The sequence below is a fragment of the Penicillium canescens genome (assembly GCF_028828765.1).
Source record: "Penicillium canescens strain IBT 15451 chromosome Unknown utg000004l_segment0_segment0, whole genome shotgun sequence".
NCBI lineage: Eukaryota > Fungi > Ascomycota > Eurotiomycetes > Eurotiales > Aspergillaceae > Penicillium > Penicillium canescens.
The window spans coordinates 5,322,045-5,340,765 of record NW_026703966.1 but is presented as its reverse complement, the minus strand read 5'-3'; the positions used below and the strand labels follow the sequence as shown (position 1 = coordinate 5,340,765).

The window sequence follows — 18,721 nt, the reverse complement described above, 5'->3', positions numbered from 1 at the left end:
ACTATACTTGAGACCCTGATCCGTCCTAGCGGGGAATATCTCCTCTCTCTCTGCTTCTTTGCTTTTCTCCCCTTTTCTTCCCCTTTGTTTTTTTCTTATTCTTTTCCAATCTTTTTATACCACTTCATACCCTATGTTATGTGATCCTGATAGTATGTGTCAATAGCTTAGTTCAAATAGCTGAACCATCAGCATATACTTATAATGGGAATAGAGTGGGTTCTGAGACATGTCCAATAAAATAATGTAATGTCTATTCTTAGCGGGCCTAGTATTTTGCAATACATGTATGGTACTAGACCTTATCGATTTGTTTCGTTTTTCCCTCTCTCGACTCTCTTCTTTAGCCACACTCGTTCACTGTGCACCTATACATCTCATCCCCATGTCTGCCATCTCGATCTGTTTCTAGGGGTCTTCATTCCGCTAGGAGCTTCCGACACTCTCACATTCCCCCTCCTCCCACGTTCATTCCGCGGGCGTATCGAGCAACCGCCTTGATTTTCGTGACATCTCGATTGTTTCTACACTCGTTCTTATCCTTCAGAACTGAAGGGGAATTCAAAGATGGCGGGTACTTTTGCTGGCAGTGGCCCGGCACACGCCCAGTCCTCGCTGCCATCGCTCCCCGCCCATCTCCAGTCTGATACGCACCTCACAGCTCATCTCGCCAGTCGGTATGGTCTCAATTCTCGCCAATCAATCAGGTACACTGCTAACCGATGTTAGGTTTCACGTTGGCTTACCGACTGCCCGCTTGTCATCTCAGGCCCTCATTGCCCTGAACACATATTCCTCCGCTACCAAGGGCCCGGACGGTGGAAAAGAGGGGAGTGCTGCAGGCGAAGCGGAGGATCTCGCCCGTCGTGCCTTCACTCGGCTGGGTGCTCGCGCTGAGAATCAGGCCATTGTATTTTTGTGAGTGGAGCCATACAAGTGACTGGGTTCATCATATCTAACCTTCAATCACAGGGGAGAGAGTGGATCCGGAAAGACAACTCTTCGCTCACATTTGCTATCTTCGTTCCTGTCCTTTTCATCGACTCCGCTATCCTCCAAACTCTCATACGCCGCCTTTGTCTTTGACACCCTCACAACCACGAAATCAGTCACTACACCTACGGCCTCAAAAGCAGGTCTCTTCCTCGAGTTGCAATATGATGGCTCATCCTCCGTGAATCCCACTTTGATTGGTGGTAAGATCATTGACTACCGATTGGAGCGAAGCCGCATCTCTTCTGTACCTACGGGAGAGCGAAGTTTCCATGCGTTGTACTATTTGCTAGCGGGAACAAGCGCAGCAGAGAAGTCCCATCTGGGACTTGACACGGCCATTCATGTCCAGACTGGGAAGTTATCTGGCAGCAGTGTGAGCCATAAGCGCTGGAGATACCTCGGTCACCCAACACAGTTGAAGGTAGGAATCAATGACACCGATGGATTCCAGCACTTCAAAACTGCGCTGCGGAAGCTGGAGTTCTCGCGTGGTGAAATCGCCGAGATCTGTCAGATTCTCGCTAGTATTCTTCATATCGGACAGTTGGAGTTCGCGACAGGTCAATCGACTACCACCGGTGCGGAGGAAAGCGGTGGCTACTCCCACGAGGGCGGTGAGACTGTCACAGTAGTCAAGAACAAGGATGTTCTTGACAATGTCGCGGCTTTCCTGGGTCTCAGTGTTGCCGCACTGGAGAACAGTCTGGGGTACCGGACCAAGACCATTCACCGTGAGCGAGTCACGGTGATGTTGGACCCCAAGGGTGCGCGAGAGAACGCCGATGCATTTGCACGCACTATTTACTCTCTTCTTGTAACCCATGTGATTGAAACGGTTAACCAGAGGCTTTGCGCAGCCGAGGACAGTATTGCCAACACGATTTCGATTGTCGACTTCCCTGGATTCGCCCAGGCCCCAGCGACTGGCTCCACCCTGGATCAACTTCTGAGCAATGCGGCAACCGAGTCGCTTTATAACTACTGTCTTCAGTCATTCTTCGACCACAAAGCTGATATCTTGGACCGGGAGGAGATCACAGTGGCTGCCACCAGCTATTTCGACAACACGGATACCGTGCGCGGTCTCCTGAAGCATGGAAACGGCTTGTTGAGCATTCTGGATGACCAGACGAAGCGTGGACGCTCTGATGCCCAATTCATCGAGAGCGTGCGCAAGCGCTTTGAGAATAAAAACCCCGCCATTTCCGTCGGAAGCACGAGTGGAACGGGCTACATGGCACAATCCCGAAGCGCCTTCACCGTCAAGCATTTCGCGGGCGAGATCGATTACTCTGTTACTGGACTGATCGAGGAGAATGGCGAAGTCATTTCTGGCGATCTGATGAACCTGATGCGCTCTACTCGCAGTGACTTTGTGCGTGAGCTCTTCCATCAAGAGGCTCTTCAGACCATCTCCCACCCACAAGAAAAGACTGCTATTATGCAGGCCCAGGTCAGCTCCAAGCCCCTGCGGATGCCCAGCATGGCTAGACGCAAGCTTGGTGCTCCATCTCGTTTTGCCGCCCCCTCTCATGCCGATAGCGATGAGACAGAGGAGCATGAGAGCCAAGTCGCGGGCTCCAAACGGGAGACTGGTCGGAAGAATGGCATGCTCTCTGGTCCCGCTCAGGGAGCCGCTGGCCAGTTCCTTTCTGGCTTGGAAGTCATCAACAAGTGCTTGAGCTCCTCCAACCTCAACCCCTACTTTATCATCTGTCTCAAGCCTAATGACCGCCGCATTGCCAACCAGTTCGACAGCAAGTGTGTTAGGATGCAGGTTCAGACATTCGGTATCGCTGAAATCAGCTCGCGGCTGCGGAACGCTGATTACAGTGTTTTCCTTCCTTTCGGGGAGTTCCTTGGCTTGGCTGACATCGGAAATATTGTCGTCGGCAGCGACAGAGAAAAAACCGAGGTCGTCCTCGACGAAAAGCGATGGCCCGGCAATGAAGCTCGGGCAGGTAGCACTGGTGTTTTCTTGAGTGAAAGATGCTGGGCAGATATCGCCAAGGTCGGCGAGCGTGTATTCCCGACCTATGGCGCAGCCGGTGCCGACGGTGACGGATTCCAGACTTCTGGTGGAAACCCAGATTCTAAGGTCCGACTTCTGAACCCCAACGACCAATCCCCCGGTGCCTTCATCTACGGAGACGAAGCTAAGCATGGCTACTTTGGTAGCCGTGAACTTGATGGACGCTCGGATGCTGGTGGCTCGGCCTTCAACTCTGGTGATATGTTCCACAATCTCGAGACCAAGGAGCAAATGCTCGAGAAGGGCAACAATAAGGATATGGAGGAGGTCGACGAAGCCACCGTCTCCGGCACTCGTCGTCGCTGGATGTTTTTGGTTTACCTGCTCACGTTCTGGATTCCCGATTTCGTTATAAAATTCGTCGGTCGGATGAAGCGAAAGGACGTGCGTGTTGCCTGGCGTGAGAAGCTCGCCATCAACATTATTATCTGGTTTGCTTGCGGTGTCGCGGTGTTCATGATTGTCGGTTTCCCCGGTGTGGTTTGTCCAACTCAAGATGTCTACAACACTGCAGAACTCAGCAACCACAACGGCAAGAATGGGCAAAACTCTTTTGTCGCTATCAGAGGTGTAGTCTTCAATCTTGGCAACTTCATCCCATCCCACTACCCCAGCATCGTCCCCGAAAAGTCGTTGAAGAACTATGCCGGCACAGATGCCACCAATCTTTTCCCGGTCCAAGTCTCTGCTTTGTGCCAGGGTACCACCGGAAAAGTTGATCCTAGCGTTCCCCTTGACTACCGATCAAACTTGAACGATTCTGCAGAGACAACCTCCAGTACTACTTTCGATGTCAACGCCAAGTATCACGATTTCCGCTATTGGACCAACGACTCTCGGGCCGATTGGTTCTATGAGCAAATGGTTATGATGCGCGCAAACTACAAAAAGGGATACATTGGATATACGAGTAAAGCTATGAAGAAGTTGGCCACCGATGATTCCAAGAACGTCGCGAGTATCAATGGAAAGATCTACGACATGACTTATTACATCGCTGGACCCCGTGTGGCCCGCTTCCCTACCGGGAAGAATGGCAGCAGCAATGTCGATACCGATTACATGGACCCTCTGGTTGTCGATCTATTCCAAGGACGCTCTGGTCAGGACGTGACCAAGTACTGGGATAACTTGGACTTTGATACCGCGCTCCGCTCCAGAATGCAGCTTTGTCTCGACAACTTGTTCTTCATCGGCAAGGTAGATACTCGAGACTCCGTCCGCTGTCAGTTTGCGCGATACTTCATTCTTGCCATCTCTATCATGCTGTGTTCCATTATTCTATTCAAATTTTTGGCTGCTCTCCAATTCGGAAAGAAAAACCTTCCGGAGGACTTGGACAAATTCATCATTTGCCAGGTGCCGGCCTATACAGAAGACGAAGAATCTCTGCGCCGTGCCATGGACTCTATGGCTCGTATGCGTTACGATGACAAGCGCAAGCTTTTGCTGGTCATTTGTGATGGTATGATTATCGGACAAGGCAACGACCGCCCTACTCCCCGCATCGTCCTTGACATTCTGGGTGTTCCTGAATCCGTGGACCCCGAGCCTCTCAGCTTTGAGAGTCTGGGCGAGGGTATGAAGCAGCACAACATGGCAAAGATTTATTCCGGTCTATACGAGGTCCAGGGTCACATTGTTCCTTTCCTCGTCGTCGTGAAGGTTGGAAAGCCTTCCGAAGTGTCCCGCCCTGGTAACCGTGGAAAGCGTGATTCTCAGATGGTTCTTATGCGCTTCCTCAATCGTGTCCACTATAACCTGCCTATGAGCCCCATGGAGCTTGAGATGCATCATCACATTCGCAATATCATTGGTGTCAATCCAATGTTCTACGAATACATTCTACAGGTTGATGCTGATACTATGGTTGCCCCGGACGCTGGTACTCGTTTCGTCTCAGCGTTCATCTCGGATACTCGTCTCATTGGTGTCTGTGGAGAAACTTCCTTGTCCAACGCAAAGACCTCTATCGTGACCATGATCCAAGTTTACGAATATTACATCTCCCACAACCTGACCAAGGCCTTTGAGAGTTTGTTCGGATCCGTCACTTGTCTGCCGGGTTGTTTCAGTATGTACCGTGTCCGTGCAGCGGATGGAGGAAAGCCCCTCTTCGTCAGCAAGGATGTGGTTGATGCCTACTCCGAGATCCGTGTCGATACTCTCCACATGAAGAACTTGCTCCACCTTGGCGAGGATCGTTATTTGACGACCCTGCTCATCAAGTTCCACCCCAAGTACAAGACCAAGTATATCTTCCGATCCCACGCCTGGACCGTCGCACCAGAAAGTTTCGCAGTCTTCCTTTCCCAGCGTCGCCGATGGATTAACTCTACTGTGCACAACTTGATGGAGCTCATTCCTCTCGACCAGCTGTGTGGTTTCTGCTGTTTCAGTATGCGTTTCATTGTGCTCATGGATCTTCTCATGACCATTATTCAGCCTGTCACCGTCGCCTATATCGTCTATCTGATCTACTGGTGTGTCAGTGAACCAGACGTGCTCCCTATCACGTCTTTCATTCTCCTCGGTGTCATCTACGGTCTGCAAGCATTGATTTTCATCATCCGACGCAAGTGGGAGATGGTCGGCTGGATGTTGATCTACCTCTTCGCCATCCCTGTCTTCTCTCTTGCCCTACCGCTTTATTCCTTCTGGAACATGGACGACTTCTCCTGGGGTAACACGCGTGTCATTACCGGAGAAAAGGGTCGTAAAGTCGTCATTTCTGACGAAGGAAAGTTTGACCCCAACTCCATCCCCAAGAAGAAGCTGTTGGACCACCAGGCCGAGCTCATGGCCGATGCCCAGACCTCCCGCGACGACCGATCCGAGTTTTCCGCTCACTCCTACGGCACCAAGTCGCACGCCTTCCCCCAGTCCGAGTATGGCTTCCCAGCTTCGCGTCCCCACTCGCAGCTGGACTTGCCTCTTGGCATGGGCTCTCGTTACTCAGTCGCCCCGTCTGAGATGATGAGCCACATGGACGTGGGCATGGAAGATTTCAGCCACCTGCCCCCTGATGATGAGATCCTAGAAGAGATCCGCCGGATCTTGGAGACTGGCGACTTGATGAAGATCTCCAAGAAGACCGTCAAGCAGGAGCTTGAGAGACGTTTCGGTGTCAACCTCGATGCCAAGCGGCCTTACATCAACTCCGCCACCGAGGCTGTTCTTTCAGGTGTTCTTTGATCACCACAAATATTTTGATTTTTTGTGCTTCAAGCACTGTTTGGATATGGAGTTCATTGGACCAATTTGTGTTATTAATATTTTGTTTTGGTCCCTTTTATTTTATTTCGAGCGACTTTATGCATGGATGAGAGCTTTGCCCAGCGATTCAGTTTCGGCCTTTAATTTTCTTGGATATGCTCATTTGCCCCATAAAAACATTCCTGCATCAATTCGATAATTCCCAGAAGTCATCTGGTGTTTCAAGCGTGTTTAATCTACTCGTTCTCGTATGTATTTACTCTTACCTTTCGTAGTAAATGATGGATCTCAAGTCTTAGCCCCACGTTTCATATTAAGCTATCCTGAAACACTCAAGGGCTTAAAGGAGTCCCCTGATCTCATTAGCCCTACGCCATGGCGCTTTCAGAGTGGCATTTGCAGTCCGGCATCTGCTTCATCTGCGAACAAAGGCACCGGGGCAAGTCTCCCCCGATCCTGGCGCTACAATGTTGCCTGTGAACAGACTGTGGAGTTCTTGGCTTGGAGCCTGATTCTTCTCTATCAATGAAAGAAACTTCCCACCGAGGTTCATTCTGGTCATTATTAACATTTTTTTAACGAGAACGAGCACAATGAGCGTCTATATAACAGGGGTTCTGTGGCCTATTCATTTTATTTCCTCAACAGCATTCATTCTTTTCTCTCTCGAGTCGGTACCTGAGACTTCATTCCTTTCTGCATTGCTGTATATTTAGACAGCGCATAGTCTTCTTTTCTCCCTACATCTCGACCCGTCCATCCAAAAACCGCCAAATGCACCACAAGACATTCATCGCCATGATAGCAGGCCTATCGACAACCATCCAAGCCAAAGAAAGCCGAACCTTCGCCGTAAACCACTTCTACGGCAACGGTGCCCTAGTAACAGGCCGTATGGACCCAATCACCAACCCAGGCGTCGCAGCGTCTCACGTCCACACAATCCAAGGTGGAAGCAACTTCAACCTAACAATGACGGACGGTGCTCTCCCATCCTCAAACTGCACCTCGTCCCTCGTAGACGCCGACAAAAGCAACTACTGGACACCGTCCCTCTACTTCCAAGCCAGTAACGGAAGTTTCCTCTCCGTCCCAATGTTCTACATGAACGTCTACTACTTCTTCGAAGCAACAGATGACGAAATAAAACCCTTCCCAGTCGGTCTACGCATGCTCAGCGGCGACAAAAGTCTACGCACACCCCCAGCAGGCGGTGCATCCAACGTCCTCGACACAAACGCAGGAGTGATCCAACCCGTTCAATGGACTTGTCCGCGCACATCCTACAACCCACCCTCCTACCCAGCATCCTCGGATGGACTCCACGGCGTCGGAATCCAAGACCCGAATAACGCAGGCGCGGGCGCTGGATTCCCGCATGTTAATTGTGATGGGTATGCGTCGCCTCTGCGTGCCGATATCCATTTCCCGTCTTGTTATAATCCCGCTGCTGGGCTGGGTGATTATAAGAATAATATGGCTTGGCCTAGTAGTAAGGGGACTACGGGGGGCAAGACGAATTGTCCGGACGGGTGGGTTCATGTTCCTCATATCTTTTACGAGGTTTATTGGAATACGCCGCTTTTCGAGGAGTTGTGGACGCCGGGGATGGGAGAGCAACCTTTTATCTTGAGCAATGGGGATCGGACTGGGTATTCGCTTCATGGGGATTTCGTGAGTTTTATTTCAGCGCATACGAGAGGATGTGGGCTAATCTGTAAATGCTTAGATTTCCGGTTGGGATGAGGCTGTTCTGCAGAGGATCATTGATAACTGCGATGCTGGTGACCTGGGTATGGATAAGTGTGCTGATGCTGGATTTATCAATGATGCGTCGACCAGTTGCAATATCGCCAATCAGATTATCGAACCCATCTTTGGTGTTCTGGATAAGTTGCCTGGTGATAATCCCCCGACTGGGTGGGGGCAGGGCGCAGAGGATGTGCCTTCGTCTAGTGGAGAGAGTGTCTCGGTCACCACTACTGCCCAGTCCAATGTCAAAACTGCTGCACCTTCAGACACGACCGGAACAGACAGCTCCATCTCCGGCTGGTCATACCTTGGCTGTTACTCGGATAATGTATCTGCTCGCGCCCTGACAGGAATCCAATTCGCAAACCTCGGTGTCGGCAAAGTCACTTCAACAGCCTGCACAGATTACTGCGCCAAAGCAGGCTTCAGTTTGGCAGGAACTGAGTATGCGGGTGAATGTTTCTGTGGCGACAAACTGGAGGGAAGTGTCAAGATTGGGGCGGAGAAGTGTGATATGAAGTGCAATGGCGATGACTCGCAGATTTGTGGTGGTAATGCTGCACTGAGTGTGTATGAAAGCACCGAGAAGACTTCTACCCGGAAGCTGAAGAGACATTTGCGGAGTCACCTGCGTGGAATTCACGCCTGAGTGCATTTCGGGGAATTGTATTTTTATTATACTTAACTAAGTTTTTCAACAAATGCGGACGAAGTTTCATGGATTACCGCCAGGCTACAAGATGATATTCCTTCAATTTGTTGACCCCTGCTTCCTTGTTTAAACCTCCACGTGAATAGTTTCAGTCTCAGCTTGCTTCTCAATCCTCTCGGCATTCATAGTCCGGTGATACCCAGGATGAACGGGGAATCCTCTAGTCTCGAAAACACCGCCGGTAATACCACCTTTCTCGAAGAGGTGATCCAGATCCTCGAGCTCCAAACCTTTGGTCTCGGGGAAGAAGAAATAGACCATAGGAATCTAGACCATATTAGTTTAGCCCATTAATTGAAATGAGCACAGGTGATGGTTGACTTACCCATGCAAAACAGAAACAGGCAAAGATGATGAATGTTCTCCATCCGATATTATCTATAGCTGTCGGCGTTACTTGAACGACGATAACTGTGAGGGTCAGTGCTGACACATAATTTCAACGGGGCAACCAATAATCAGACTCACAAACGCAAATCCAGTTGACGAAACCACCGAATGCTTGAGCTCGTGCTCGAATCCGTGTAGTTGAGATTTCAGAAGGATAGAACCTATAATTCTGTCAGTGACAAACTTTACAGGAACGAAGAATAAATAACCTACCATGGAACTGGCAAATATCCAATCCCAAGGAACAATTGGAATATAAACACAAACACGGTCGCTGCATAAGCACACGATGTTGTACCAATCGATAGGAGAATGGCAGCCATGACGAAGCAGAAGCAGAGACCGGCAGCGGAAAACATGAGTGATGCTCGTCGACCGAACTTGTCCATGCTCCATAGAGGAATTATTGATCCAACGAGGTATGCGAGAGAGGTACAGCCGCCGAGGATCAGGGATAGGTTGCGGGATAAATGCATGGCGTTCTATCATAGGATCAACGTTAGACAGCCATAAAATATATATTTTGACAGGGACGTACCTGGTAGACAATAGGTGCATAGTAGTTGATCATGTTAGAACCTAAGAATACTTAGTAAATTGATCATCAACCCATGAAGAATGGTTGTGTACCTGTAAATTGCTGCTGGATATTGACAACAGCAGCCAGAATCATCCGACGAAGGTTGCCCATCTGACCACCCGACCAAAGCTCCTTATATCTGAAAGGACCACCAGCAGACTCAATCTCAATAGACGACTCAATCTGACGACGTAGATGAACGACATCAGGATGAGACTCGTTGGCAGGTTGAGCCACCTGAAGACGAGCCAGAACAGAGGCAGCCTCATCACTCCGATCTTGCTCACAGAGCCAACGGGGCGAGTCAGGAAGCGGAATCATCTGCAAAACCAAAAAGACAGCAAAGAATGCCTGGAAGCTGATCGGGAACCGCCACTGGACGGGTGTATCCACGAAGCTGAGTCCATAGTCTAACCAGTATGCAATACACAGACCGAGGATAGTCACGGTGCCCTGTGCAGATAGAAGCATACCGCGAAGTTCCGGGCGGGCTAGTTCGGACTGATAGGCTGGAACGGTACTGCTGTTAATACCGTTCCCAAGCCCGGTCACAATACGACCGACGAGGAACTGGGCTCTAGTATAAGAGCTGCCGAGGATGATTGTGCCAATAATCATGATCGAGCCACCTGCCATGATCATCTTGCGTCGACCGAAACGGTGACCGATGACCAGACTCAGGAGACAGCCCACTGCACAGCCAATATCGTAGATCGAAGTCAATAGCCCTTGCATCGTGCTATCGGGGTTGTTGAACGTTTTCCCAAACTGGTTGTCTGCACCGACCAGCCCGCTCATCACGCCCTGGTCATAGCCCAGTAAAAGAAAGGCTTGACAGCTTGCAGCTGTCACCGCCCAGTGTAGATACCTTCCTCGTAGTTGGCCCATATTGTTGGATCGATAGGAAAACTGGAGAGACTGTGGAATCCGGGGCCCCAGGAGTTATCCACCATTTCAATGATTTCACCCCATGGTACCTCGCTCTCTTTTGGCCCGAGATCGACGGCTCGGTTGATAATAGCCCGAAATAGACTGGGGTAACACAGAACTCTTCCAAGGTTTCCCCGCGGGAAGACCCCACATGCTGACGAATGTATACTCTGGGGTCTGCGGGTGGTGGAAAACAAGCTTCAGGGGGCTTCGGACTAGTCTGAAGAGCGCCACCGGCGCTACTTTAAGCCCTCAATGTCGGATAGTATGAGATCCCGTGCCGATGTTGGCTTCGGTATTGGACCTGTCAATGTATGGAAAGCCAGAGCACTGACGATCTTGCATTCAAGCCTCTCGTATGGTTGGGACATTTTATAGTGAAGTAACATTCGATCACTGTCGTATAGAATTTAGGGATCTAACCACTGAGTGAACTGGCGATGTGCAGATAGGGGCACGAGCAGAGGGAAACATAAAGCAGGGAGTTCCAGAAGTTAATTATGAAAGAGTAAAAGCAAAGTCCCATTCGAGATGATTTCCCAGTTCCAAGTTGCTGCTTTGCAGCTTCGGCACCTGTGCAGCTCTCCAACACAGGGACGCTTTGGCAGTTGATATACAATGGGATGATGTTCAGATCGAGTGCAAAACAACGGCAACTCTACACTCAGTTGCAAACCCACCCCCCTTACTGCCAGACAGTAGCCTTCCAGAGAGTGATATCGAAGCTAATATTGCACGGTGTCCTAACCACTTGAGCTGGAAGTGCTTCCAAATGATTTGGATCCCTGGCCAAAGGGTCCGCCATTGGATCCATTCCTGGCAGGGAATGGGCTTGCAAACCCACTCAGTGACGTGTTAAAAACTCCATGGTTAGGCGTCGGTTGAGTACTTCCACTACTGCCTTTTCCAGAACCGAATGCTTTCGAAGAAAAAGGGTTTTCCTTGGCATTCGAGCTTCCTCCGAACGGTGATGGACTAGGAGCTGCAAAAGGACTCGGAGGTGGCTTGTCTATTGCCGGGTCAGCAAGTTCTCTGTTGCTCTAATTCCATTGTTTGCTTACTGGTGGCCGTTGAAGTTTGTTGGAAGGGACCTGAGCTAGGGTTATTTTGCGTTTGTTGTCGGCTAGAGTCAGCGGCAAGTCCGCTATATGAACGACCGTTACTTGAAGCCCCTAGTATTTTCAGTTATTGGTAAGGCTCTGGCTCAAAGTTGGAAATGGAGACACTACGTCGAATGCCCCGAGTACTCACCTTGTTGAGGCCTGTTCGCCTGACGTGAGGGGCTAGATGTATCCGACCGAGACGCTAACTGTGAGACTAATAGATAAGTTCTGTTAGATTGAGAGGCAATAAATCTCACGTTGGGTAAACATACCAAAGACAGGCCGAGATGGCATCGAGGGTCCGTCCGTACTGAAGGCGCTGAGGGTTTGCCTGCCTGCATTCAGCTTGTTCAGTTCTTCGTTTAGACGTTTACGATCAAGTTCGACATTGGGCGGCTCTGCTGCAATGCTCCGGATCTGAGCATCCTCCATGCCAATGATAGACTGGCCAGTGAAAATGTGCTCGAGGGGTCGGAGCAAGCAGTTCTCAATTGCAAGTATCGCGATGTTGTCGATGAAAGTCACGATGGCGGTCTAGAAAGGGCTTGTGAGAGATTGCTCAGTACTTTGTCAATGTAACATACTCACATCGTAGTAGGCCTGCATCTGGTCAATGATTTCGGCCGCTGCAAACTGGTCACTGGATGACTGCAACTGAGAAGCTGCTCGGTCAAGATCACTGGCACTGAAGGTTTTATTGGAATTATCTACGTTCGGGAAGAATGAGGATGCAACAAGCCCAAGCTCCTTTTTCAACACGACGAGTTGGCGCTTTTGCGCGACTCCTGGATCGTGGAAAGGAAGTTTTTTCCCAGGGGCAGAGGATGACCACATTTCCTGTAGGAGGTCAATTCTTGAAGCTTCTCCAACAGACGGGCCCTCAAACGGTCCATCTCGGGGATGATAAGGTCTCGCATCAGTAAAGGGTAAGTGTGTCGATCCGTTAGATGCTGGAGGACAAGGCCAACAAAATAATTGACCGAGGACCAGACATCCTTTAAATGAGCCTCAGCAAGGTTTTCCCAGGGTTCGGACTGATCACGGAACAAACTCCCCACGAGCATTTGATTTGCGTTTCCTGGAAGCTCTATACCGCGGTATTTGACTGCCTGTTCTTTTATTTCCTCTTGAAGGGTCACTTCGTTGACGTATTCAGGTACCCAGTCATTCATATAAGGTTTAGACCTTTGCTGCTGAAGGGTTGAAAAAGGGAGACTTGAATCAGTGAGACGGATGATTCTTCGGCAGCCACGAATACTGATGGCTTCTGCGAAGTTCTCATTCATCTCACGAATGACTGCCCGCAATCGACGGAAATCGTGGGTATCCTCCTTGTTCGCTATCTGGTCGTCAAATCCGCCGAAGAAATCATCGGAATACATTCCGTTCAAAGCCTGGTCTGTAATGCGACCAAACTTGCTGCTTATGTCGACAAGAAATCCTCGCTGATCTTTAATGGTTGACCGTGCGGTGCCCATCTTTGCTAGCTTTTGTTCGTGTTCCGAGATCTTGTTTTGGATGTCCGAGATCAGATCTGGAAGGCTGCGGCGAACGTGCTTCAGCAGAATATTGCTCAGCCGACGTCTTAGGCTGTCAATCCCCACAATCTCACGAGAAAGTGAAGCCCATCGTCCCTGTTCGAAAACTTCGCGTTCGTTTCGGTCTCGCTCATCATCCGAAGTGTTACGCGTCTCAAACTTCCGATTGCAAAGTACATGCCATCCGAGCTGTAGATTGATCTTTTCATTTTTGATGAACTTCAGATAGGTTTCTTCCTCTTCCGAGCCGGGTGAGAGAGTATCGGGCTGGGTCACTATTCCAAGTGTCCTCTCGTGCCCTGGGTCAATCTTCCCTGCCAGGTTCAAGACTCGCTGGTGATGATAGTCAAGTTTCGTGCTGATGACGGCGAGGATGATGCTCCGCTTATTCTCCATGTACTTCTTCGTCAACTGTTCAACTAACATCATTCCTTCTTCGTTCTGCTCATCGCTGACGGAGCTGTAGAGCCCCGGAAGGTCAACCAGACTGAGCTCTGGCTTTTCGGGACCAGAGATCTCGACCTTGAGAACATCATCGCTGAAGCCTGCTGTGGAGAGTTGGCCACCACCAATTCTCATGCATTCTTCAGCCTCCTTGATCAATTTGGGAAGGTCGTCGCTGGTGGAAAATGACTCGGATGTGAAGGCTTGGAGCTTCGCTCGCTCGTAATTGTCGGTGCGTGAAGCGCCCGGTTCGATAGATACTTTGACTCGCGCTTGTGGACTGCGACGAAGAATGACCTCAGTCGCGAATCGGGTGCAGACATTTCCCTTGGCTGGAAAACGCACTCTGGAGATGGCTTCGAGCACGGAACTCTTTCCACTCGACTGGTTGCCACAGACAATGAGTTGAGGTAATTCCACAAGGCCACCGATACCAAGACTGCGTAATTCGTCAATCTTGTCCAGTAGTTTCGACTGCTCCACCTGCAGTTGGTTCAAGGCGTATTCTTCACTAGAGGGCGACATTGTGGTCAAGCGTAATTTTGTACCGGATGTGGAGTGGTTTGTAACAAGAAATGATAAATTTGTGCAGCAAGTCTACAGCTCTCAGTGATCTTAAAGACTCGATTTTGGCCCCCATTTTAGGATCCCTGTAAAGCACAGCTCGTGCATTAGCTCCATGTCACAGCACAGCTATTGAATGCTGCGCCGCAGAGCAAAGGTATCCCCGAGGTCGATTGTATAGCTTCAGCTCTCTTACATGTTCCGTGCCTAAATCTTTCTAGGCAAATGGCGTATATCATTGTTCTCGGATACTCACAAACCGATCACAAGTATGGGTAGCTCTCTCATCTGAGCAGTTGTCCAAGTGATCAACTGCATATTGCCAAGACACCGGAGGTTTCATGCGCAGTATCAATTCCCTAAATAAAACGTGCCAGAACAGGCAAAGGTAGTCTCTTAACAGCTGGTTCGAAACCTTACAGGCCATAGGATCCGGAAAACTACTGTAGCGACAGCCACCTAACAGTTGTTTGAATTATGATCTGTCTCTATCAAGCTGCGCCACATTGTTTCTGGGCGTGACATATCATATTGGTTTTGATCTTTCTCAAGCTTCTACCCCTGAGAGATCTCGTACCCACATTGTGGGTCAAAATACAATAAGCACGCTAATTCGAACTCATAAGGGAGACCCGCACTAACAGAGAGCTAGCATGGATATACGTATATGCCCCTAGTCTGTTCCCCGAAATGAATCAGTCGCCTTGCCCGCCGTACGAGTTATTTCGAAACCTTGTAGCGCGCTATCAGAGACTACTTTACGACGTGCCTACTTTCTCGAAAATGGATGCATCGATGCTGAACTATCGCCGCGAAGGGTGCAACCAAAATTCCGGTTTGCAAATCCGCTTCCCTTCTTTTGATCACTGAGCACTCAGTGAGCACATAGTAAAAATGGGCCGAAACAAGTGGCGTGCTGTTTTGTTGAATCTGGTAAATAGGACGCTCAGAATGGCGTTAAAACTAGGCCTTTTCAGCGCCCAATTTACCGCCCCTAGCGTTGTTGGCAATCTATTGATGTTACGCTATTTTGACTACTTATGCTACTACAATATTATATCGGTGGTGAAAACAAAACAAATCAATTAAATAAATCTGTCTAAACCAGTTCTTTGGTCCTTTTCAAGGCTTTGTAGTGGTTATGCATTCCACCGTTCCCGTCCTGATCCGTGCGGAGGTCGTGGCTGATAGCAATCAGAATATCAACCAAAGACTTTAGCTTCTTCTCGAAGATAGATTTAGAAATGGCAAAGCATCCTTCAGGCTTCTCTGTTACCGTAAGACACTGCGGCATCTTCTTGTGCATGTCAAGTCCATTCTTGAGTAACGTGGGTACATCATCAATGAGGTTAGCTATTACTTCAATAGCTACCTTGCGACGCTCTGGGGTGGTTACCTTCCGTTCTCTGATAGTTTTAAGTTCTCTATGTAGACATTCCTGAAATGCACTATGGTGTGTGAGATAGGTCAGCTCAGCGCCAGTTGCTTTTGTTAGTTTGGTTGGCATGATGTCGGGAGAGTACTAGAAAGGGTGGGTACAATGAAATGACTTAACCTGGTGGTAAGAAGTAGTGGCATTTTCAGAATTTAAAGTCGTCGCTGACTCTGCCCATGAAGTCATACTATTTTGTTGGGGGGAAAGAAACAATGATGGTCACAAAGCCCATTGTTTATCTTTTGCACCTCTTTCAATCAGATTACCATTTTTTGACTCGGCTTAGCCCATGATCTTTCGCGAGGACGACTTGTAAAAGCAATTGTTCACGTCTTTTGTTCTCTTTGAGAGTGGTCAACTGGGGATTTCCTAGGTATAAAAGCGACCAAGTCGGCTGCATAAATTAATTCCACAAAATCCTCAAAACAATCATCGCATAGATCACTTCACCCTATCTAGTTTACTTTCTGTAGATCACAGATAGACATGGCGTCCATCGACCGGCACCATCTTGACCTCTACGTGGCAATTTGCAAGCCACAAGACCCAGAAGACCCTATCCACTGGATGATGATGATGGCCCACCCAGGCGCGGAACGATGCACGTGGCTTCACTGTGAAGGTTCTCGAGGCGATCGTAGGACCGAGATTGAAGAAGGAAAGAGATTCAATAGTTGGGGTGTCGACACTAAAGACTTTCTCTGCCGAATCCCAGTATCTGAGGGCATCACAGTCGTCCAAGAAGCTTTGGCTCTTCCAAAAGAGAGCTGTCGGTGGTGGGTTTTGTACCTGATGCTTAGGCTTGAGGATAAGGGCCTGATGCCCGAAGGAACTCATAACCACTGGAAGGGACACCGTGACACTGGAAGTACAGAGAATTTTGGAACTGGCTGTCTCGGCGAAACTTACTGACCAAATTTTAGGATCCAGTCATTGCATACTCGCATTTCGTTATTCTGAAGGTCGTCTTTTTTATTTCTTGGATACTTTCGTTAGTATTTCCTAGATATGGCATTCCATGTTATAATTCGTCCCTTCAAAAGTAATTATTGAATAAGGAGAAACATCTACTGCTTTTCAATTTATCCACACCGTAATTAATAATCTAGTTAAGCCATCCAGGTTCAGTATCATCTAATTACCTGCCGAAGCCCGTAGTTGTTATCTTGCCTGCCTTCAAATATTGCAATACCACTACATAGTTAAAGATACTTGACAGTGGGTCTGATCACCTCTGTCAAAATTGTAGTCGGTCATTAGATGAATTAACTTTAATTGTTGTCCATCTTGGCTAAAATGTCGAAAATCATCAAGCCTTATAACCAGCCGAAGAGGTCTGTAACCTATAGCAACTACCTAGTTGACTCTATCTGGAGATGTTGAAGATTAAACTGTGTCTATATAGCATCGAAAAATAGACCTCTATCTGGTGAACCCCCTAAACAGGTCCACGGATACATCAACCATATGAGTCAGAGAACAGACTTGATGCGTATTTCAGCAGGTCGAGCCTCGCAGACGCAGAAACAGCTTTGATTGCTGCAGCAAAATATGGAATATCCTTTCCGTTGAAATCGCAGCTGTTTCCCTTGACATCGATGGTCACAACACCAAAGTCGTCATCACCCAACACGGCCTCGTGGATTAACATTGACTTATCGATCGAGCCAAAAACTTCGGTAGTAGTGCCGTTTTTGTCCAAAAATAGATAGGGAAGATCGACATATCCCAAGTCTGAGCCACCCATAGATAGATTGAATGTCACATGCCCCTGAATGTGTTAATTATGGTCATTGTGTTGTCAGTGGGAAGAAAAGGACATACCAGTTCCACGATGTAGGGGCTCGGATTGCGAACAGTAATGGTAGCATTGAAGTTAAATCCATCCACTGGCTCATCTAGGATATCCACCCTGGTAACATTGAAAGCTCCATCGGTGTTAATGAATTCTGTGAATGTTAGAAAATAAGGCCACCTAAAAGCTGTATTTATGAATCTATCAGTTCTCACCTGTAACATTATAACCTGATCCAAACTCGTTAATTCGCTTTTCAGACACACAATAGACAGTAGTCACTCACCATTCACATTCATGATCTTATGGATATTCAAATGAGCAGTCGGGAGACCCTCAAACTTAAGATCCGGTGTACCTTCAACCAATAGAGAAGAGTTCTTGCTAGATGCGGCTGAAGTAGCCAACGATGACAAGCAGTCAACACAAGAAAGGTCCAAATCGTGATCAATATCAAAGCTGGCGCCATTGCTAAACTGAATTTCTGGCACCGGGAATACCGCGAAGATCTCATCCGTGTCTTTCACTCGGATAGTGGCGTTGAACGCGGTTAAATGACCGCTGCCGCTGAATCCACCTCCCATTTTAAGACTTTTCGATTGCTTAACATGGAAGGCAGTGGGGCGAGGATTCGTGATTCGGAGGCCGTCATAGTCATACTCGTATTTGTTGATATAATCATTCGCGAAATTGGGGATTCCAACATAGAAGCTGCAAATATCAGCATAAGCATGGAGTTTAGAATTTTCGTTGGTGTGCTTACATAGGAAGGATGATTACTAGAACAGCACCGCAAAACCCGATTAAATACGCCCACCAGAATCTTTTCATGTGCGTCTTGAAGCGTTGCCATAATGTCGGCTTCGTTGTTGCTGCAGCCGCTTCGTTTGCATCGGAGATACCCGACGTATCTGATTTTGACATGATGGACGCAAAGTTGTTTTGCCCCTATCTATCTTGTCTGTGACCCGGAATCACGGGTAGAGATCTGGTAAGCTGATGGCAGTATGTCCTCTTCCCATGATATTGCATGCGAAGGTGGTATCATATCAAAGGCGAAAAGATTTGTTGGGGGTTGATCTTCAGTTTAAATTAGGGGCGCTTGGGGGTTTGTGATACCCCATATTGTCGACCAGACCCACACACTTCACATGAGGACAAAGACATACAGATATGCAGTTAGAGCAGAACCTCAAGGGAACGTAAAGTAAATGAACGAACCTTGGTCTGCGAT

At 48.6% G+C, this 18,721-nt stretch overlaps 7 protein-coding genes across 7 annotated transcripts; 3 read left to right on the top strand and 4 right to left on the bottom strand.

Annotated features, from left to right (window-relative positions):
- Nucleotides 1-567: 567 nt before the first annotated feature.
- chsE (chitin synthase class Va) lies at nucleotides 568-6,223 on the top strand (the record flags this gene model as incomplete). The annotated part of the gene is made up of 3 exons (XM_058516098.1): nucleotides 568-677; nucleotides 730-918; nucleotides 973-6,223. 3 exons carry the CDS (start codon nucleotides 568-570, stop codon nucleotides 6,221-6,223), a joined length of 5,550 nt encoding a protein of 1,849 aa, XP_058373276.1.
- Nucleotides 6,224-7,042: 819 nt separating this feature from the next.
- Nucleotides 7,043-8,645, top strand: N7446_007352 (DUF1996 and WSC domain-containing protein; the record flags this gene model as incomplete). Its single annotated transcript, XM_058516097.1, has 2 exons — nucleotides 7,043-7,918; nucleotides 7,974-8,645. The coding sequence occupies 2 exons, from the start codon at nucleotides 7,043-7,045 to the stop codon at nucleotides 8,643-8,645; spliced, it is 1,548 nt and encodes a 515-aa protein (XP_058373275.1).
- A 129-nt stretch (nucleotides 8,646-8,774) lies between these two features.
- On the bottom strand, nucleotides 8,775-10,566 carry N7446_007351 (sugar porter family MFS transporter; the record flags this gene model as incomplete). The annotated part of the gene is made up of 6 exons (XM_058516096.1): nucleotides 8,775-8,975; nucleotides 9,034-9,119; nucleotides 9,177-9,259; nucleotides 9,312-9,580; nucleotides 9,637-9,677; nucleotides 9,729-10,566. The coding sequence occupies 6 exons, from the start codon at nucleotides 10,564-10,566 to the stop codon at nucleotides 8,775-8,777; spliced, it is 1,518 nt and encodes a 505-aa protein (XP_058373274.1).
- A 1,325-nt stretch (nucleotides 10,567-11,891) lies between these two features.
- Nucleotides 11,892-14,218, bottom strand: N7446_007350 (uncharacterized protein; the record flags this gene model as incomplete). The annotated part of the gene is made up of 4 exons (XM_058516095.1): nucleotides 11,892-11,917; nucleotides 11,984-12,245; nucleotides 12,300-12,396; nucleotides 12,474-14,218. The coding sequence occupies 4 exons, from the start codon at nucleotides 14,216-14,218 to the stop codon at nucleotides 11,892-11,894; spliced, it is 2,130 nt and encodes a 709-aa protein (XP_058373273.1).
- Nucleotides 14,219-15,356: 1,138 nt separating this feature from the next.
- Nucleotides 15,357-15,764, bottom strand: N7446_007349 (uncharacterized protein; the record flags this gene model as incomplete). The annotated part of the gene is made up of 1 exon (XM_058516094.1): nucleotides 15,357-15,764. The coding sequence occupies one exon, from the start codon at nucleotides 15,762-15,764 to the stop codon at nucleotides 15,357-15,359; it is 408 nt and encodes a 135-aa protein (XP_058373272.1).
- A 414-nt stretch (nucleotides 15,765-16,178) lies between these two features.
- Nucleotides 16,179-16,604, top strand: N7446_007348 (uncharacterized protein; the record flags this gene model as incomplete). Its single annotated transcript, XM_058516093.1, has 1 exon — nucleotides 16,179-16,604. The coding sequence occupies one exon, from the start codon at nucleotides 16,179-16,181 to the stop codon at nucleotides 16,602-16,604; it is 426 nt and encodes a 141-aa protein (XP_058373271.1).
- Nucleotides 16,605-17,151: 547 nt separating this feature from the next.
- On the bottom strand, nucleotides 17,152-18,411 carry N7446_007347 (DUF3712 domain-containing protein; the record flags this gene model as incomplete). Its single annotated transcript, XM_058516092.1, has 5 exons — nucleotides 17,152-17,463; nucleotides 17,517-17,641; nucleotides 17,703-17,717; nucleotides 17,774-18,198; nucleotides 18,251-18,411. 5 exons carry the CDS (start codon nucleotides 18,409-18,411, stop codon nucleotides 17,152-17,154), a joined length of 1,038 nt encoding a protein of 345 aa, XP_058373270.1.
- Between the last annotated feature and the right edge of the window lie 310 nt (nucleotides 18,412-18,721).